At 45.5% G+C, this 22,797-nt stretch overlaps 1 protein-coding gene across 1 annotated transcript; it reads left to right on the forward strand.

Annotated features, from left to right (window-relative positions):
* The first annotated feature begins 1,006 nt into the window (after positions 1–1,006).
* Positions 1,007–19,767, forward strand: LOC119210285 (endonuclease domain-containing 1 protein-like). Its single transcript, XM_062558719.1, has 4 exons — positions 1,007–1,128; positions 1,345–1,465; positions 16,708–17,055; positions 18,777–19,767. The coding sequence occupies exons 1-4, from the start codon at positions 1,007–1,009 to the stop codon at positions 19,389–19,391; spliced, it is 1,206 nt and encodes a 401-aa protein (XP_062414703.1). The 3' UTR covers positions 19,392–19,767.
* The last annotated feature ends 3,030 nt before the right edge of the window (positions 19,768–22,797 follow it).

Below are 22,797 nucleotides of genomic sequence, written 5' to 3' on the forward strand. Positions count from 1 at the left end.
AATTTAACGTTAGATGTTACAACCCTGCTTCTACCAGTTTGTTTTCGAATACAGCCGTCAAACTAGTGCTAAAAGGCCTTACTAAATCGATGCCTCAGAATCTAGACCGCAGACAGCCCATTACCCTTCCTATTTTGCACAGGATGCTAAATGTTCTCAGAGCCGGCGTTTTTTCCCCTTATGTCGACACACTGCTCGAAGCTGTGTTTTCCTTAGCCTTCTATGCTTGTCTCAGGTGTGGGGAATTTACTACCTCGACGAAATCTTTCAACGCTGAAACAGACATCGCTTTCGGCGATTTGACCTTTCACGCTAGTCATTATAACGTATGCCTTAAACACTCAAAATGTGGAGGTGCTTGCACGGTAATCGTGGCCCGGATCGGTACTAGGTTTTGCCCGTTTAATTCCATGGTTAAGTTCCTAAGGCTGAGACCGATTACGGGCTCCATTACTCCACTATTCCTGATCCCTGGCAACGTGCCATTATCCAGGTCTTTGTTTAACGATCATTTTGAGGTTATCCTTTCTCGACTCAATTTATCACCTCAGCTATACACTGGGCATTCCTTTCGAATAGGGGCGGCTACTTCGGCTGCTAACCAAGGCGTCCCGGCTACATCCCTTCAGAAATTGGGCCGGTGGTCTTCCTCTGCGTTCACAGCTTATATCCGCCCCGACTTAAATACGATACTAGAAACTCAACGATCATTGAAGCCTTAAAATAAAAATAAAAATGTAAATATATAAAATCCTGCAGGATTGCATATAACTGGTGGTGGTGGTGGCATTCACCGGGCATTTTGGTATTGCTCGTGTGCGGCATTTTGGTATTGCTCGTGTGCATCATAACAGTGGTTAGGGGTATATCTTTGGTGTGTCGTCATAACATTTAAGGGTTTGTTGCAGTCTGGTACGCTAGTATTCTCTCCTCACTGTTTATACATTGCCCTTCCAGCTGCGCAGTTGCTTTACTCCATGTCACTGGTCGTTTTTCCACGTTCTCCATGGACCGGGTTAGAGCTGTTTCCCAGCCTCGTGGCACAGGACCTGGGGGAAGGGACCAGGCGGGGGCCAAAGGCCTAAGTCCCATCCAGAGGTCATCAGGGGAAGTTGGAGGGCCGTATGTGTAAGTCCCAGCAAGATGTCATCTGTACTGTGGCTGGGGCCGTGTGTGTAAGACCCATCAGATGACATCAGTCAAGTGAGGGCCGTATGTGTAAGTCCCATCAAGATGTCATCTTCACTGTGGCGGGGGCCGTGCGCGTAAGACCCATGAGATGACATCAGTCGAGTGAGGGCCGTAGGAGTAAGTCCCTGCAAGATGTCATCTTTGCCATGTCAGGGGCCGAAGGCGTAAGACCCAGCAAGATGACATCAGCCTAAGTTGGAGGGCCGAGGGCGTAAGTCCCATCAAGGGGCTATCAGTGTCCAGGTCTGGGGCCAATTTTGTAAGACCCATCCAGGTAACCTTATTTCCAGGTCTCGGTCCAGGAACCCGGGTTGCGATCGGCAGTCCATCGAGATGTCCTCTACACTGTGCGTTGACTCACCAGATCTCTTAACTGGGGTGACATCAACCCGTGCAAGTTTAACTTCTGTCATGACTGCTTTTCCGGGTTAGCTTAGGAATGTCACGACGGCAAGGGGTAAGATATTTATTCATTCATATAAATAAATGTCTCTTTGGGGATTGGGCCGATTGGACCTCAGTATCCCTACCTTCGGGAATAGTCCCTCAGGATGGAGTCCAATCGCCAAAGAACTGCACAAGTCATAGTTGATGCTTATGGAATAAACCATTGTTACTATCAAATAAGTCTCTCCTGATTGAAATGTAGCTTAAGCGCAAGTTCAGTCAGGAAGACAACCAGTCGGGCTCTTTTGCCTCCCGTGTATGTACGCTATCAGCTGATTGGGGGCGTGCACATTTTTGGTAACCAATCAGATTCTACAACTATTCGCTGGAGCCAATCACATTGTTGCTGTCAAATGTTTAAAAGTATTCTCCTCTCCGTTGGCTGTCAGCTGTCATTTTCAGTGCGTAGCTGAGGCGACCCTCCTCCACCCCAGTCACCTCCAGTTGGCATCGGCGTGGTTCCAGGTTCATCATCTAGTTGCTGCTATTCCTATTCACCACCACCAGTGTCTGGACTCCAGGGGGATTGGGCCGATTGGACCTCAGTATCCCTACCTTCGGGAATAGTCCCTCAGGATGGAGTCCAATCGCCAAAGAACTGCACAAGTCATAGTTGATGCTTATGGAATAAACCATTGTTACTATCAAATAAGTCTCTCCTGATTGAAATGCTGTAACTGTGGTGGTGAGCATAGTGCTGCGTTTGGAGGATGTGAAGTACAAAGAGAAGCCATAGAAGCCCAGAGGGTGAAGATTCTAAGGTGTCTTTATGCAGAAGCACTAAAAACAGTTAGAGAAACGGCATCAAATAAACGCCCCAGTGGAATGGTTCAAAGAAATATAGGAGCAGTTAACCAAACACAAAGGCAGACTCCTGTTTATACTCAGGTTACATGTGAGCACAAATGTGAAGTTGATAAGGAAACATTGGTAGTTAAGAAGATAAACTTTGTGGTTTTCATTTGTCACACTATCAATGTTGTGCCCCAATTGAAAAAGAAAAGTGATAGAATCAAGGCTATTGTGGAGGCAGCAAAAAGAATTCTTGATATAGATGTTAAAGCAGACCAGATACATGAATTGTTAACAGCACTTGGAAACGGGGAAAATACACAAACTGAGGTTAGAACACTAATTATGGTAATGCACATCACATACTACAGTGGAACGCCAGAAGCCTCATAGCTAATGGTCAAGAATTTAAAAAATATATTTATGAATTAGATGTAGTTCCAGATGTAGTATGTGTACAAGAAACTTGGTTACAACCACATTTGGACTTTGTTATACCAGGGTTTAGTTCTATAAGAAATGATAGGCCTAACAATCAAAATGGTGGAGTGTGTGCTACCTTTCTCAAGGATGGGCTGGCATTTAGAGAGCTCCCTTGCCCAGAGGATATGGAATGTATTATGGTCGAGATATGTAGTCCAAGGAAAGTGGGTCATATTAAGCTGATCAATTTTTATAACCCATGCAAAAAATGAATTACTGACAAATTAATAGAAATGGCAGGGAGTGTATACAGGAAAGAAATACGGTGTGGAGATTTTAATGCGCATAACAGCCTATGGGGCAGCAAGCATACAGATAGTAACGGGAAAATAATGGAAGAAATTATGGAAGAAAGAGTATTGGTGTGCCTTAATATTGGACAGGGTACAAGAATAGATATGAATAGGGGTACTATATCATGCTTGGATGTTAGACTGGTGTCAGAAAGCTTAGTTAAAGCATGTGATTGGCATATTAAAAGTGAAACTACCATAGGAAGTGATCATTTCCCAGTTCTCACTGTAATTAATACACACATTTGTATCCATGAAGGGATGTCCTTAACCAGATGGTGTTTTGAGAAAGCAGAATGGGAAAAATTTGGGGCATGTTGTGAAGAGTCAGTTAATCTGGTGACATTGATGGAAATATAGAAGAATGTACAAAACAAGTTACAAAACACATTATAAACTCAGCAATACGGAGTATCTCACAAAGAACAACAAATGAAAAGAAGAAAGTGGTACCTTGGTGGAATGAGAAATGTAGCAGAGCTGTTAAAGAACGAAACAAGGCATTTAGAACATTAAAGAAAAATCTTTCATACGAAAATGTTATAGATTATCAAAGGAAAAGGGCTGTGGCACGTAGGACAATAAAGTATAACAAAAAGAGAAACTAGAGAGAATTCTGTTCCACCATAGGCAGAGGAGTAAAATTAGGGGATATATGGTCTATGTTCAAGAGAATGAATGGGAAAAGGACGTCTGGTAAAATTCCAGCTTTGATTGATAGATAATAGTATCAGATAAAGGAAAGGCAGAAGTGCTAGGGAGTGTCAGGTGGCAGCTGGAGCAGGTTGCAGGGAGGACTCAAACGCAGGATTTCTCGAACAGAGTGCTCTTTAATCAAACACAAAACCAAAGAACGTGCACCAACGATGAGAGACAATAGACAATGACGCAATCAGGCAATCACAGGACAGGACAGGAAGTGAAGCTCACCCAGAGACACGAGAGACAAGAAAACTACAAAATAAGACAGGAAGAGGACCCAAACCGTGACAGGGAGGGCCTTTGCGGCAGTACACAGTTGTGAAAACCTTAGTGATATACATAAACAGCAGAAAGAACAGGCATTAAGAAAGAATAAGGAAGTGAAGTTAAAAAAGGAGGATGGTATGTCAATACTAGATGTGGATTTTACTTTATCAGAACTCAACATAGCTCTGCTGGGCACTGGATATACAGCACCCGGCCAAGATCAATTATGTTATGCCATTTTCAGACAGTTACCAGGCGAATCATTTAAGTTAATATTAAGACTGTTTAATAAAATTTGGATCAGAGGTATCTACAGAATTTAATGTAGACAATGGTATTCCCCAGGGGAGTGCAATTAGTCAGATACTGTTTAACATAATGATTAAGGATATTTTTTCAAAAATTGATGGACGCATAAAAACAGCACTATATGCGGATGATGGGGCCATTTGGATTAGAGGAAGGAATGTGTCATACGTATTAGGTCACATAAGGAAAGCCATCAGGGAAGTAGAGATGTGGTGTCGGGATGTGACTGGGGTGCAGAAAGTGTCTATACCGGTTATCAGTGTACACAGCAGAAATAGTAGCAGTCATTATTGCACTACAGTGGGTAGAAGAGGTTCGACCTGACAAGGTGGTACTGTGCACAGACTCTTTCATCCATAAGAGAAGATCTACTAATAGAACTTTTTAACAGCTTATTTAGATTGCATCAGGGTGGCATAGAGATTCAGTTTTGTTGGGTACCAGCACATGAGGGAGTTAAAGGGAACGAGATGGCAGATAGACTGGCCAAAGAGGCATTGCTTAAAGCAATTATAATTACAATCCCACTAGGAAAAGGCGAAGGTAAAGCAGTGGTTAAAAAGAAAGGTCTTGAAATATGGCAGACACGATGGGAGGAAGACAGGAAAGGTAGAAGATACTATAAAATACAAAAAAGTGTCAGTATAAAGCACTACATGGAATATACCAGACGTGAGGAAATTGCAATGACAAGACTGAGAGTGAATCACACAGGGCTGAATGGCACATTATTTTTAATGGGGAAAAGGAATAGTGAGAACTGTGAATGAAGTGGAAAGGCAGGTGCTTAAAGATAAGGTTCAGGAGGCAGGGAGGGAGTGGACTGGTAGGGATACTGGGGTCAGAAGGAGAAGGATTAAGAACTACAAGGAAGGCTCTAATTACCTTTTTAAAAGACTCAGGGATATGGAGTAGGATATAAAATGACATGACTATACACACTCCAGTACAGTAGGTGGCGGCATGCACCTAAACGTTGTTTGCAGTCCGCCATTAAATAAGAGAAGAAGAAGAAGAAGCAGCACAGGTGTGGAAGGGAAGCAGACGTTTTGACCGTGTCATAGCCAGTCACATGTCGTGCATCGAGGTGACGTCGTATGCTGTGTGGTGCAAGTAACCGAAAGCTGTAATGTAATGCAAGTAAATCGGCATTGGTAACTGTATGTGGAGCACAGATTAAAGAGACGAAAAGACACACAGCGCACTGAACATTGAATCTTGTTCATGGCAGATCAGGCGTCCGAACATGTTCGCCCTAGTGGCTTAACACATACTCACCGGCCACTTTATTAGGTACACCTGTCCAACTGCTCGTTAACACTTAATTTCTAAGCAGCCAATCACATGGCGGCAACTCAGTGCATTTAGGCATGTAGACATTGTCAAGACAATCTCCTGCAGTTCAAACCGAGCATCAGTATGGGGAAGAAAGGTGATTTGAGTGACTTTGAACGTGGCATGATTGTTGGTGCCAGAAGGGCTGGTCTGAGTATTTCAGAAACTGCTAATCTACTGGGATTTTCACGCACAACCATCTCTAGGGTTTACAGAGAATGGTCCGAAAAAGAAAAAACATCCAGTGAGCGGCAGTTCTGTGGGCGGAAATGCCTTGTTGATGCCAGAGGTCAGAGGAGAATGGCCAGACTGGTTCGAGCTGATAGAAGGGCAACAGTGACTCAAATAACCACCCGTTACAACCAAGGTGGGCATAAGAGCATCTCTGAACGCACAGTACGTCAAACTTTGAGGCAGATGGGCTACAGCAGCAGAAGACCACACCGGGTGCCACTCCTTTCAGCTAAGAACAGGAAACTGAGGCTACAATTTGCACAAGCTCATCGAAATTGGACAATAGAAGATTGGAAAAACGTTGCCTGGTCTGATGAGTCTCGATTTCTGCTGCGACATTCGGATGGTAGGGTCAGAATTTGGCGTCTACAACATGAAAGCATGGATCCATCCTGCCTTGTATCAACGGTTCAGGCTGGTGGTGGTGGTGTCATGGTGTGGGGAATATTTTCTTGGCACTCTTTGGGCCCCTTGGTACCAATTGAGCATCGTTGCAACGCCACAGCCTACCTGAGTATTGTTGCTGACCATGTCCATCCCTTTATGACCACAATGTACCCAACTTCCGATGGCTACTTTCAGCAGGATAATGCGCCATGTCATAAAGCTGGAATCAAAAGGAAGCAAAAGGGGGTCCAACCCGTTACTAGCATGGGGTACCTAATAAAGTGGCCGGTGAGTACATTGGAAAATGTAAGCAGCACGGCTGTGAAATGCTGAAACATCTTTATTTAAGAAGCTTATCTATTGTCAAGAATATAAAAGGTCAGTGTTGATGTGTAGTTTACGTTTCAGAGTTTACCTCCAATGTGTTACATTCCCTAAATGGTTAAACTTTTGAAACAAGGTGTTCATACCTCAGCTGACCGATGGGGTTAAAAAAATGTGGAGTCGTTTCTCAGAAGTCTGCCTTCCTGCTCGTCAAAGTTTGATAGGGGTTGGGGTGGGAGGGGAGGTTATTCCCACCCACATGACTGCTGCATTTCAGTACATATAAGCAACCCTCAAATGCCAACACTCCAGACTTTGAAAGGACGCAAAGGAGATAACGGTTCAATTAAACTCTGGAGCTTTGTCTGCACAACCTGCTGCTCTGTCTGTGTCTGAATAACTCATATATTGGTATTCAATTGTAGATTTATTTGGAATTTGTCTTTACATTTTAATACAACAATATGACAGAACAATGATAGTTTCTGGTAAATTTAAGTATTCTTGTGATCAATGTGTTATTGTGACAAACAAGTGAAGTAACAGAGAAAGGAAAGTGGAAATCATAAGTTATATTTGTCATTTATTTTTCAAACAATATGAGTGAATCAGTCACACACCAAACTACTGTTTTCTGATGAATTAAAATAACCAAGTTTTAAAACGTTTATCCTTCTCTTGGTCGGTCACTCAGTTGGCGTTTTCCCGTCAACAACAGGGTGTCTGTCCCTGAGTACATGTGGTCGTCCCGGCCCCCAGACTCCAGTCTCCGCCCGTCCCGGCCCCCAGACTCACGCCCCCGGCCCAGAGACCCACGCCCCCAGTCCCGACTCCACGACGCCCGATCGTGACCCCCCCCCTCCCACCCTCTTGGGACCGCCTGGAAGTCGGTCCTTGAAGGGGGGGTGGGGTCAGGGGTTGAGCCGGAGCCCCACGCCAAGCGGCCGGAGCCGCACAGCCTGGCGCCCCACGCCAAGCAGCCGGAGCCGCACAGCCCGTCGCCCCACACCATGCAGCCGGAGCCGCACAGCCCGGCGCCATGCAGCCGGAGCCGCACAGGCCGGCACCCCACGCCATGCAGCCGGAGCCGCACAGCCCGCCGCCCCACGCCATGCAGCCGGAGCCGCACAGCCCGCCGCCCCACACCATGCAGCCGGAGCCGCACAGCCCGGCGCCATGCAGCCGGAGCCGCACAGGCCGGCACCCCACGCCATGCAGCCGGAGCCGCACAGCCCGCCGCCCCACGCCATGCAGCCGGAGCCGCACAGCCCGGCACCCCACGCCATGCAGCCGGAGCCGCACAGCCCGCCGCCCCACGCCATGCAGCCGGAGCCGCACAGCCCGGCGCCCCCGCCAAGCAGCCGGAGCCGCACAGCCCCCCGCCAAGCAGCCGGAGCCGCACAGCCCGGCGCCCCCCGCCACGCAGCCTGGCCGCCCCCCCGGCAGACCCCCGGAGCACCCCACGCCCGGCCGCCGCCCCGGCAGACCCCCGGAGCACCCCACGCCCGGCCGCCGCCCCGGCAGACCCCCGGAGCACCCCACGCCTGGCTGCCGCCCCGGCAGGCCGCCGGACCATAGCTGTCGGGTCCCCACCCTCCCGCTCCTTGTCTGATTTCCATTGTTCCATGGCCCCCCTTTAGGACCGTCTGGAATTCGGTCCTTGAGGGGGGGGGGGGGGGTTCTGTCACGGTTTGGGTCTGCTTCTTGTCTTATTTTGTAGTTTTCATGTCTTTTGTGTTCCTGGGTAACTTCACTTCCTGCCTTGTCCTGTGATTGCCTGATTGTTTCCACCTGTGTCCAATCACCTGCACCTCCCTAGTGTATTTAAGCCGTGTGCCTGTTGTCCCTTGTCGCGTCATTGTTGAGTGTACCCGTCGTTGGTGCATGTCCGTCCTAGCTTTTTCATTGGATTTATTAAAGAACACCTTTTTTTTGAAAACTCTGTGTCTGAGTCCTCCCTGCCTCGACCCGCACCAGCCGTCCTGACAGTTTAATGGACAGTACCAGTACTAAATGTCTCTGGGGGGTTACACTGCTGTATGGCATTAAATGGGTGACGAGCCTTCTGGTTAAACAAAATGAATATTAATTCTCTGTTGAAGTATCCACTTTGTTTATACACATGCAAACACCTCAAAATAAAATAGTTGCACATTTAACACTTTGTACTCTCCGTATATACCGCAGCAGGCAGATGCTGTGCCAGCAGGATGTTGTAAAGTACAAATGATGTTGAGTAATAAGTAACTTGAAGTTTGGAAACTGATTTCTCTAAGGAGGTTTTCTTTTAAATAGTTAAGAACTTAACCACCCTTCCCTGATAGGCTGGTTGAACCATTCATCAATAAACACAAATAGATTCAGGACTGTAATACATGTCTGCACTAAACTGGAAAATTAGGACGTAGAAGATTAAAGTCCATAATGATGTCAGTTGATGTCGTATTTTAATTGTGCATCTTCCACAAACAAATTCTTATTGTTTAAAGCCTGAAGCTTTTGGGGACACTGGAATTTTGGTTTGCCTAATGGGGTCTATATAAAATGTTTCAATTAATAATACACTGTATATTAAATACTATATACTGGTTTTAGCCAAAACAATAATATACTTAAGGGAAAACTATGTAATAATGAAAAGGCTAAGGACACTTTTGTTTTTTAACATAATTTCTTTGAGCCCTTTTGAATTCCACAACCCAAAAAGTTTAACATTTCTTTACAATAAAAAGTAATTGTTAAATGTTGTAAAACGACGGTTGGAAATTTATGTTATTTTGAAATGTTCACTAACCTCACGATTTTCCCATGAAAACTAAAACACTGAAATGGATAAAAGGCCTTGTGTTAGGGACCCAATCAGCACATCTGTTGTTCCCTCTCAGGGAACTCGAGCTGCGTGGAAACGCTGTGGGTCTGAGGACGGCCGCCGCGAAGAAGTCCATCGACGTTACAACTACCAGGGCCCGGAGAGTGATCCCCACAGGGGGGTCAGGGTGTCGCCGCGCTACTCGGTGTTCCCATCCCCCCGGTACTCTCCAGGAGTCAGTCCGCTGTCCCCGTTTTTCCCGTTTTGGGGCACGGCCGGTTCCAGCGAGCGCGAGCCCGAGGGCCGTTCGCCCCCTCCAAGGAGGGTTCCGGCTCTACTAGACCAGCGCTTCCCTGCCGGTGCGCTGTTACAGGGCGCTGCGTCTGTAGACCCAGAGTAGACTTCCAGAGACCAGTCTCGAGGGGCCAGTGCCCCTGAGAGAGTTTTTGGGAGAGTGGCGAGCCCTCCCCAATGTATCTCAATGGGTCCTGCGTACAATCGACAGGGGCTACGCCATCCAGTTCAGGTGGCGGCCGCCTCGATTTGGGGGGGTGATACCCACAGTGGTGGACCCCCAGCAGGCTCTGGTATTGGAACAGGAAGTACAGGCTCTGCTGCAGAAAGGAACGAGTTCTACCTCCAGGCAGAGAGTCGGGCTATTACAGCCGCTACTTCATCGTTCCAAAGAAGGATGGGGGTTTGCGTCCAATACTAGATCTACGCCGTTTGAACCGCGCTGTTGCAAAGTTGAGCTTCAAGATGCTCATTTTCAAACAGATCGCGTCACAGATCAGGTCCGAGGACTGGTTTATCACGATAGATCTTAAGGACGCCTACTTTCATATACCCATCCTCCCACAACACAGGAAGTTCCTGATGTTTGCTTTTGGGGACAAAGCTTACCAGTACCAGGTTCTTCTGTTTGGCCTTGCCCTCTCACCCCGTACGTTTACCAAGTGCGTGGATGCAGCTCTGGCACCATTGCGTCTCCAGGGCATCCGCATCTTGAACTACATAGACGACTAGTTGATTCTAGCGCCATCTATGCGGCTGGCGGCCCAACATCGAGATGTTGTGCTCGCCCACATCAACCGTCTGGGGCTGAGACTCAACGCCAGGAAAAGTGTTCTTTCCCCAGTGCAGAGGACCACCTTCCTGGGCGTGATTTGGGATTCGACCACGATGCGGGCACATCTGTCTCCCGCTCAAGTAGCTTCGATCCTCTCTGCAGTCAAGCAGGCCAAGCTAGGTCGGCCACTCACTGTGAAACAGTTTCAGAGACTGTTAGGTCTCCTGGCAGCGGCATCCAACGTGATTCCTTGTGGCCTGTTACACTTGAGACCGTTGCAGTGGTGGCTCAAGGCCAAGGGTTTCTCCCCAAGGGGAAACCAGCGCCGTCTAATCAAGGTCACTCGGCGTTGCCTGCGGGCCCTGGCCATATGGAGGGGGGCAGACGCCCTGTCGAGACAGGTGCCGAGGCCTGAGGACTGGAGACTCCACCCCGATGGGGTGGAGCTCCTTTGGAGACACTTCGGCCGTGCCGAGGTGGACCTATTTGCCTCCAGAGAGACGTCTCACTGTCCTCTGTGGTTCTCCCTCACGCATCCCGCCCCGCTTGGGTTGGATGCGATGGTGCAGGCGTGGCCGAGGGCGCGCCTGTACGCTTTTCCCCCGGTTGCTTTGCTCCCAGGGGTTCTGGAGAGGGTCCGTCAGGACGGCGTCAATCTACTGTTGGTAGCCCCGTTCTGGCCCCCCGAGTATAGTTTGCGGACCTTATGTCGCTCCTCGCAGGTCCTCCCTTGGAGATTCCCATCAGGGTGGACCTGCTGCCTCAGGCGTCGGGGTCCATCGTTCACCCCTGCCCGGAGCTATGGAGGCTATGGGCGTGGCCCTTGAGGGGACCCGCCTCTTAGAATCTGGTCTCTCGACCGAGGTCGTGGAGACCATCCTCCACTCCAGAGACCCCGCTCCAAGGAAGGCGTATGCCGGTAGGTGGAGTCTCTTTGCCACTTGGTGTGGGGAACGACAGCTAGACCCAGTTAACTGCCCGGTTGGTTCAGTACTGGAGTTCCTGCAGGAACGCTTCTCCACAGGTTTATCCCGGTCTACTATCAAGGTATATGTGGCGGCCCTGTTGGCAACTCATGCCCCACTAGATGGGCGTTCTCTGGGGAGACACCCACTGGTATCTCGCTTCCTTCGTGGCACCCTGAGGCTGAGGCCAGCAGCCAGCACTAGAGTACCGTCCTGGGACCTGGCCGTCGTACTAGAAGGTCTCTCCGGTGCTCCTTTCGAGCCCATCGCAGAGGTCGCAGTGAAGTATGTGGCTCTTAAGACCCTCTTCCTGCTTGCTATTTCTTCCCCCAAAAGAATTGGAGATATGCAAGCCCTCTCTGTGGCCCCCTCGTGCTTGGAATTTGCATCCGGCATGGTGAAGGCGTTCTTACTACCTTCCCCCGGCTATATTCCTAAGGTCCCGTCCGCTACGGTCGGGCCTATTGTGCTGCAGGCTTTTTGTCCTCCCCCGTTCCTGACATCGGACCAGGCGAACCTCCTCTGCACAGTTAGGGCCTTGGACTCCTACGTCCGCAGAACCGCCCTGTGTAGACTTTCCGAACAGTTGTTTGTGTGTTTCGGACCACCCAATACTTGGGGCCCGGTGTCTAAGCAGAGGATGAGCAAGTGGTTGTTTGAGGCCATCTCACTTGCTTACTAATGGGCCGGTCAGCCCGCACCTTTGGCTGTCCGGGCCCCATTCTACCAGGTGTATGGCGGCTTCTAAAGCCCTTTTGTCGGGTAAAGTATCGCTGCACGACGTTTGTATGGCGGCAGACTGGTCCTCTCCCCACACGTTTGTGAGGTTTTATCGTCTAGACCTTAACTCTACGCCTAGAGCGCAGGTGCTCTCGTCTAAGTGTGCGCACTGACTTCACACTACGGTCACTTGCTCATATGGCGGAGTGGGTATTGGCGTTCCCACAGCGTTTTCACGCAGCTCGAGTTCTCTGAGAGGGAACGTCTCTTGTTCCAAATGTAACCTTAGTTCCCTGAAGGGAACGAGACGCTGCGTGTCGATGCAATACTCCCGGCCTGCCCGTGGCACTTGATTCGGCCGTTCAGAGATGAATGGTCCGGCACTTCGGGTCCCTTTATAGCTTCCTGGTCCTGGCGTCGCCCGCCTATGACGTACCAGCTCGCCATTGGTTAGATTTCACACGTGCTTCGACGCGGTCGCGCAGAGGCGTTCCCACAGCGTTTCCATGCAGCGTCTCGTTCCCTTCAGGGAACTAAGGTTACATTCGTAACCGGAGACGTTTTTTGCCCTGTCTGTGTTTTTGTTCTGTTTTGTCCATCTAGTTTCCACCTCTGTGTTCCACCTTTGGCCCCGCCCCTTTTTCGAGATCTCAGCTGTGGCTCATTCCAGGAATCACCTGTGGCGGGTATAAAGGCTTCAGTCTTCCCAGGTCTGTCGTCAGTTGGTCCCAGTTCCCAGGCTGGTCTTAGGTGCAGTTTCGTATCAGAGTTTTTTCACCTGTTAATTATATTGTCCAGCAAAAAACTAAGGCACCAGATAAAGACAAATATACAACTATCATAAAGAAAGTGCAAGCTCTGAAACCTTAGGTTTGGCTAACTTAAGGTTAGCTAATACAAACCAACCAATACAGCGAAATAAAGCGTGCTAGAAGGCGTGGCTCATCATCAGGGCCGGCGCTAGCCATTTGGGTGCCCTAAACGCTTGGTGGTGCCCCCCCCAACCAACCAACCACCACCACCACCAAAGGAATAACAACCATTCAGAATGTCTTAGATTCTCTTTATTCCCCAAATAACTACTAAAATATAAATAATTGACATAAACAAACATGAAAAGAAATAAATTATTTAAATGATAAAATTATAAATACCAAATTCCACCACAATTACTAAAAACACAGATTTGGAACTGAACATTGTAAATGCAGAAATTATTCAAGTATATATCCGTGTAAGTAATAATGTGCACATTTCTTCAGTAAATAATATACATAAGTACAAATAATAATAATAAAGTGCAAACTGCACAGTAGAATTTACTTTACCATCTCTATAAGAGACCATTCTGCTATCTGATAGAACTATATTAAACATTTTCTGTCACGCCCGTAGCATGAGGGAAGGACAAGGATGCAGAGATGGTTGACTGATCTGGATTTATTCCAACAAACAATACTCACAAACAGTAGGGTATCAAACGATAATTCTCCGTGGCAGCTATGATGCGGTTGTGAATACATTCAACATGCAAGACACACTGGCACAGGACAAGGGGAGACGCAGACTATAAATATCCATGAGGGAGGTGGGGGAACAGGTGGACACAATTAGGAATCAGGGAAGACAATCAACAGGAGACACATGAGGAAGGGCAAGGCACTTGAAACGAGAGGAAAATTAACCACCAAAATAAAACAGGATGTTCAAAAATAGACGCGACAACAGGACACAAACACAAGCTTGACCTCCCGGTATGACATGCTTTATACATATTTTATTTGTTATTTATACTAGTAGCCTACTGTGATGATTTTTCACGTCCCAGATTTTTTGGTGGCCCCCCAGGCACTTGGTGCCCTACGCGCAGGGCGTGATGTGCGTGTGCGGAGCGCCGGCACTGCTCATCATTGTTAAATGAATACACCAGTGGCGGCTGGTATATAGAAGGCAATGGCGCATGGCCGCACCATGAGCGACGGGGGGAAAACTACCGGGTAATATTTGTAAATGAAGATATCCTCTCGAAATATATGCTTTTCCTGCACATTCTCTCCACTTGTCTCAGCTGGGCACTGTTACAGTTACACTGCGAATAGCAGTGTTGGGAAAGTTCACTTTCTACATTAACTAGTTCAAAGTTCAGTTTACACATTTTAAAATGAACTAGTTCAGTTCTTTTTTTCCATACGTTGCTGCGAGCTATTATTTTTTTTTTATTATTGCCACAGCCCAGAACCACAGACAGCAATTATTTTATCAGTTTTAACACTGAAGTTATGCATCAGATTTAATCAGATTTAATTTCATATCCTTTTTTGAATCCTTATCCAACTAGGGTTTACATTTGTCAGAATGGGGATGCTGGTGCAGGCGGAAGGGAGGACTCAAACGCAGGAGTTCCAGACGTGCTCTTTATTCCAAAACATAAGACTCACCAAACAAACGAACATGCACCAACGGCAACTGACGTAGACAATGACGCGACAAAGGACAACAGGCACACAGTGCTTAAATACACAAGGGAGGTGCAGGTGATTGGACACAGGTGGAGACAATCACGCAATCACAAGACAAGGCAGGAAGTGAAGTTAACCCAGGACCACAAGGAACATGAAACTTCAAACTAAAACAGGAAGAGGGACCAAACCGTGACAACATTAGCCTTGAGGGGACAGCTTTTCCCCTTTGTTGCTTTAATGTTGCTGTCCATTCACTCCACACTAGCAGCAGCTGCAGCATTCACCCCTACAGTACATTCAAACACATGCTGCTTGAATGGTCTTTTTAAAATAAAGAAGAAAAACACGACAGTTGTCATTAAGGTGCAAAAAAAGGTCAGATTCCTCCCATCCTCACCGACCTTGTCAGTTACTTCATGAAACTCATTTAAATTATTATACGCTTGATGACGCATGCGCGGTGCGACGCTGGTGGCTGGTGTTGCCAGATTGGGTGTTTTTTTTCGCTACTTATTAAGGCGCGTTTACAGTGTGTTTTCATTAGAAATCAGGCACCCCCTTGAACGATGTTAACCTGAAAGAACGCGCCGTTCATAGACACCAGAATGAACGAGTTCACAGTAACGTTCATAGGGCATTAATACAGTACGTTCAGTTCACGTTCGCCCAAAATATGAACGAGTTTATCAACTATCGTTCAATGAACGCGTTCAGGCACAACACTGGCGAATAGCACCAACAGCATCTACAGCATCAGTAACCACCTAAGCAGTGCACTGGTTTCAGCCACTTTATCTATAACTGTGTCATATACTGCACTTTCTTACATTAAATAACTTTAATTCACATTATTTATATTACTCTGTTATCCTCTCTAGCTGTCCCTGTAGTCATAGCCTCCTCATTGCAAATTTCGAGCTCATCATTTTCAGCAGGAGACTGGCTTATCTGCTGCTCAGAAGCTACAAAGAAAAATTAGGATCAAGTTATGAGTTTTGTTAAGTTCAATATTTGCATAATATTTGCAAAGTCTATGGTTCGCCATATAGTGGGAGACTCTTAAGTGTCATGCATTGAGCGTGACAGTCACTCATTTCGGGCTCTAGTCACGCACTCCCGCCACACATCCAATTACTCCTGCTAAAAAAAACCCAGCCGTTTTCATGAGTATTCTGTGTGTGTTTATTTACATATACCCATGCACACAGGCCATGGTTAACTCAGAAGATGTCCAATTAACTATAGTAAGTTTTCTCTACTTAATGGTTTTTCAAAGGTATTTGTTGACTTAACTATAAAAACTGTCTTAAAGACAGTTCTAAAATAAATAACGAACACATTTATTTTGACTGACTTTGCCTTTAGTATATCATCAGTATGAAACATCATGAAACACGTGGGCATAGAGGAGGTACTCTTTAACAAGAATCAAGTGTAACCTTTTATGGATTTGCTTTAAAGACAGTTAAACGTTAGGGAAATGACCGTTCAAAGATAGGGAAATCGGTATATCATGTAGTTTTTACTGACTTTATCTTCAAATATCTCAAAGATTGTATAGTAAAATACAATGAAAAGACATATGGTCAGAGAGGAGTTACTCTATAACAAGTATCAAGTGAAAGAGAGTGACCTTTTATGGACCTGCGTCAATGACAGTTTAAAGATAGGCAAATGATGAAAAGTGCCTTTTGGGCTGTACAAGCCCCGTAGCGTAACGCCCTGAATAGAGGTGCCCTTTATTTTGAAACGTAGTCTACATTAACGCAATCGTGTCTGGTGGGGGAAGTTTTATAGGGGTTGGGGCGGGATGGGACGGGACTGCTGCTTTCAGTACATATAAGAGGAACCCTCAAAGGCCAACACTAGAGAGTCTGCAAGGACGCAAAGGAGATAACGGTTCTATTGAACCCTGGAGCTTTGTCTGCACAACCTGCTGCTCTGTCTGTGTAGAGTGTCACACGAGAAGATGCTGCAATGCTCCATGGGAGCTCTGCTTCTCCTCTTACCCTGGTTTGGTGGCCTGGTCCTGGGAGAGATCAGCAATAACTTCTCCCAGTGCTTTGACTTCTTCCATAAGGAAACTCCACCCACAGGTATCCTAGGACAGTGGTACCAGCCAATATGCCAGCGCTATCAAGGCCAGTACCGCTTTGCAACCCTGTATCACCGCCAGCATCGTTCACCTCTGTACTCTGCGTACATACTCAGTCCTCCAGAAGGCACGTCGGACAAAACCAAGCGGGTCTGGTTGTTTGAACCCCAGGTGAGTAGGACAACAGAGACCTTCTTATAAGACTGTAATCCATGGAACATTACTTTATTCAGTTTAATTTATGTTTGTATCTATACAGCCAGTTTTTGTGTTAAGGAGAGGACAAATAAAAATAAACTGCATTTAAAACTATCTCTCTCAAGTGAAACCAAAACCTCTGCAAAGTTTTTATTATTACATGCAGATGGAATTTGTTGAAGAACTTGTAATGCAGTTCATTAGTTTAATGCAGCACAAATTGTCCTGACTAAAACAGAGTAGTGTGTGTCTTAATAACTCATAAATTAGTAATGCAATAAGGTACGAGAGGCTTACTTTATTGTTCAATAATGTAACAGTTCGAGGGTGTAGTTGGCCCGCACGGTTACATTATTATTAAGATAAAGTACCACCTTAAGTACCTTATGGCTTTTATAACACGGTTACCAGGGAAATTATGAATAATAGTAAATAGCTGTCTTTCAGCACAAAATGGTTCTAGCCACCAAACGTTTCGCATCACATGTCATCAGTCTAGAGAAAAAAAACTCCCTGTACGTGCATGTAAACAGCATTGTATGAGGGGCAGTTTAGGACTTAACTACTGAGACACTCTCACACACACTACTGAGACACTCTCACACACTCTACTGAGACACTCTCACACACACTACTGAGACACTCTCACACACTCTACTGAGACACTCTCACACACTCTACTGAGACACTCTCACACACACTACTGAGACACTCTCACACACTCTACTGAGACACTCTCATACATACTATTGAGACACTCTCACACACAATACTGAGACACTCTCCCACACACTACTGAGACACTCGCACACACACTATTGAGACATTCATGTCATCTCACTAGTGTGGGTGAGAGAATCTCACTATACAACGTGAGAGCATCTCAGTATACAGTGTGAGAGAATCTCAGTTACACCGGAAGGCGGAAGCAAAAAACGCTGATTTTGAACAGCGCAATGCGCCAATCATACGTCCTTCCTTCATATGCCTTGAAGTCCGGGCTCGCCCGTCCAAGTTTATAAATACTACCATATTCAAGGGACGGAATGTCATTTTAGGACGTTTTCAGGCGAGAAATTAGGTGTTAAAGCAACATTTCTGCGGTCGGTTTGTTAACGTTCAGCCATCGGGAGATGTGAGGTGTAGTTAACGGAACCATCTGATGCCCAGTCACAAAAGCTGGCATTGCCTCAAAATGATCATTTTGGGATTTCCGTTTTTTGGGGGGGCGATCGCCACCGAGCTAAAAGCTAAAATGCCAACTAATGGTCTCCCAAAAAAAACGTGTTACTTTGAGTGCGCAGTGATATGGAACGCTTGGGTCAATGTGAACAACAACTGTACATTATCGCTGAATAATGCACCCCATCAGAACGCTGGATTTCATCAATCCGTATAATAATATATTATAATGCAAATATTGTCTTTCCTTGTAGATTTTAGATTTTAGGACAATACAACTGAGAACGTTAATAGTTTCTGATTAATTTAAGTATTCTCGTGGTGTGTGTGATTGTGACAAACATTATCTTTTCTTCAGTAACAGGGAAAGGAAAGTGGAAATCATAAGTTCTGTTTGTAATTTATTTTTCAAACAAAGTAAGTGAATCAGTCACATGCCCAACTATTGTTTTCTGATGAATTAGAAGATCAAAGTAAAGAAAGTTGTATCCTTCTCTCTGTTGGTCATCCAGTTGGCGTTTCCCGGTGCCGATCCAGAGATGAAAGACTTCCCCCCTCCTATCTCCATGTACCAGAATGTGACTGAGAGCCAGGCGGTGGATGAGGACTACAAGGACACCAACTACACCAGAGGCCACCTCAATCCAAACCAGCACCAGGGGATAGCACATGACCGCCAGGCAACCTTTACACTGACTAACATTGTGCCACAGCATGAAGGCTCCAACAACGGACCGTGGAGTGATTTTGAGAAGGAGGTTTTAAGAAAATTCAATTCATACTGCAACGGGACTATGCATGTGATCACCGGAGTCATGCCGTACAGGCCTGAAACGCTCTTGATGAAAGGCAGGGTGTCTGTCCCTGAGTACATGTGGTCCGCCTACTGCTGCCCATCCCTCAAAGTCAAACTTCCCATGGACATGAAGGCCTCTTTCCCCACACATGCTGCAGTGGGAAGGAATGATCCCAAAAGTGGACAGGAGTTTGTGCCAGTTAACGTCAATGTGAAAAAGGAGGATAGGGGCTACGGGGTGAAGCGCATGTCCTTAGAGGATCTGGAGAAGATCCTGAGCCAGAGGCTGGGTGGGACCATCAATCTGTTTAATGGACAGTGCAAATGGTAAATGTCTCTGTGGTGGGTGTGCACTGCTGTATTCACCATGCACAGCAAATTTTCTTCTTTAATTACTTAAATAACCGTTCTAATCAGGAAAGGAAATACATTTTTTCAATGGTTTAATTTTTCAAATTATATTTTTCCTTATTATGTTGTCATCCCGGAACTGACCCTGTGATTTTACTAATGAAACAAGACATAAACTGGTGAAGGGCCTTCTGATTAAACAAAATGAATTTTAATTCTCTGTTGAAGTATCCACCCACTAACACCTCCATATAAAATGGTTGCACATTTCACACTTTGTACTTTCCGTATGTACTGCAGCAGGCAGACGCCAGCAGGATGTTGTAAAGTACAAATTATGCTGAGCAACAAGTAACTTTAGGGACAAACTGATCAATGTGATTTTTGGCAGGATGTTTTCTATAAATTATTGGAGACCTTAACCATCCTTGCCTGATAGGCATTCATCCCACTATACAGGGCTCAAACCTGGCTCTGCAATCATTTAAATAAACACAAATAGATTCATCCCTATATTATGCACTAAACTGGAAAAACCCAACTATGACGTAGTTTATTTGTATAGCGCTTTTCATACACAAAGCAGACTCAAAGTGCTTCACATAACATGTCATACAATAAAGTGAAATAAAATGCAAGAATTAAAAAACAGCAAATAAAATTGTAAATATAAAAATAATTAAAAGTTACAGTGCAGAGTGAGATTAAAATCTTATTAAAATTGTTTAATTAAAGGTTAAAAGGGCAATGTAGGTAAAATTTAGCAGAAGGCGAAGGTGAACATAAAAGTTTTCAGTCTTGTTTTAAATGTGGTCAGAGTTGGGGCGAGTCTTAAATCTTCAGGAAGTTTATTCCAGCTGTTTGTTGCATAGTAACTAAATGATGCTTTCCCATGATTTGTATTTACTCTGGGAATCACTGACAGATTGGTGTCAGAAGATCTTAGTGATCTTGAAGGCTTATGTAGTGGAAGCATATCAGTGATATACTTTGGCCGTAAACCATGTAGTGATTTATATGTGAGCAGTAGGATTTTGAAATTAATTCTCTGACATACTGGGAGCCAAAGTAAGGATTTAAGAATTGGTGTAATGTGCTCACACTAAAAAATCGAAAACAAAATCGAAAGAAAATAAAGAAACAACTATATCAACCAATTTATTCTAGGGAGCCAAACCCTTCAGCTACATTCATTCATAAAAAACATTGGCCCAGTAGCAGTGAAGGCAACACAGGCGTACAGCAATGGTTGCGATATTCCGGATTTTTAGGAGACAGCAATCAAGCAGCGTTTTACGTCACCCCGAAGGAGACAGCTCCAGCAGCCAAACCGCACGGCAAACTTTGTGATATTCGCCTTATTTGGAGAGTGATTGAAATGGCGCGGAGAACGGGCAGGAGAGGGTGGAAGGGGGAAACTAGCAGTTTTTTATACAGGGGCCTGCAGCCGTGCTTGGCCCAGAGAACGCCCGGTAATTAGGAGTTCAACTTCTACTGCTATACTTTGGTTGAAAAAAAGAAACAATGAAAAATGAAATGGAAAGTTTTGGCGGACATTTGGTGGACTTTACCCTGAGCTTACGAGCTGTTGACTGAAGCTTCAAATTCAAGCTGGCTCAAGCTATGCCAAACATCAGGAGCAGGAGACAGTATATAAGATTAAAGAATATATGTTTATTGAATTATAACCCTAACAGAAGGAACTTCAATGATGAACTGAAATAACATCCAATACCCAAAAACCATCAGGATCCTATGAGGTGGGAAGTCAGTTAATTAGTGGTGTAAGTGTGGATGTGTGAAAAACTGTGTGGTGCGTGTATGCATAAATAGCTCAAACACAACAGAAATAACGCATGGAGACTACAGCCGGAGCGAAGGCCGGGTCTGCCTCCTCTCGAGTCCCCCCTCCCGCTGGCAGGAGCATGGCATATATAGACCTTAGGAGACACCGGGCCCAGGTGCTCTCCATTAGCCATCAGGACAATGCCCCACCCAGGCTCACCTATAGGGCGACAGTTAGGTAGGCACACCATCCACTACTCATGATACTTTGTGTGGGGCATCACACCACTCGTTAGGAAGAGCCAGGCAGTGTGTCAGGACTGAGGAACTATCAGGAAGGGCCATCTCAATCCCAGCATGCATCACAAGACAATTGAAGCCTATGAGGCCAACTCTCCAGTGAGAAGACATTTCCCCCCATCCCCAATCAGTCTGTTTAAACAGCACTGAGTAATAAAGGGTGAGACGCTCCAGTTAACATATGTTAAGGTTTTACTTTGGAGTCATTGTGTAACTGTTTTTGATTGGGAACTAAGATGGAAAATAATTCCATGTAGCTCAAGTAGGATTAAATTAAGAAATTAGAGGGTACTAACTTTTGAACTATTGGACCTTGGTGGACCTTATTATCTTACCAAGCTAAAACCATTTGTTAAAGAAAATGAACAAATGGGAGGAAACAGGAAGAACCTGGCCCGAATGTATTGATCTGGTAAAGCTGTACATGCGAATAACTCCAACTAGCAATGGATTAACTCCTTTTGAAATAGTATGGTATGGTTGCCCATTCCAGCTGCCAGTCTATCACATAACAGATGAAAAGGCCAAAGAAAAGTGCACTTTAGCAGACTGGATGATGAAGTTGCTGGAAATCAAAGATGTCGTAAATGCAAATAATCTACCAGAGATCAAGACGATTAAGAGGAAGTGTTGGTCCAGCCCACGCTGGGAGGGACCGTTCCAAGTGATCCTCATCAGCCAAAAGTGCTCCTTGGGTTGATACTGAGTTAAGGAGCTTAAAGGGAAGAGGCTAAAAAGGTTGCGGTTCTTTCGGACTCTCTTGAGGACAGAACATTTTAATGTATTTTAAGGAATCAGGTGACCAATGAGAATAGAGTGAAAAAGAAAAAATATTTTCAGAAGTGAATTGACGATAGTGGTACAGATAGTAAGAGAATGTGGAATGTATTCAATGAAATCATGGGGAAAAAATCTACTTGCACTTCTTTTGTTGAATTCAATGGAGTTTATTTGACTAAGCCAATACAGATTGCAAATTATTTGAATGATTATTTTGTTAATAAGGTTTCTAACTTTAGAGAGACAATGAAATGCACTGTTGGTTCCAACTCAAATGAGCTAATTGAAAGGTGTATTATGAAAGATATAATGTGTAGTTTTGAATTTAATCAGGTTAAAGTTGTACAGGTGGAAATGTTGTTGAGATCTTTAACTGTTGGTGGGTCTGTTGGTACAGACAACTTGGATAGTCGGCTGTTGAAGTTATCAGCTGGACATATTTCTAATTTTCTAATATTTCTATCTGTCAGATTTTTAATAGAGGTCTGATTAGTGGTGTGTGTCCAAAACTTTGGAAGGAG

Source organism: Pungitius pungitius, chromosome 2 (genome assembly GCF_949316345.1).
Source record: "Pungitius pungitius chromosome 2, fPunPun2.1, whole genome shotgun sequence".
NCBI lineage: Eukaryota > Metazoa > Chordata > Actinopteri > Perciformes > Gasterosteidae > Pungitius > Pungitius pungitius.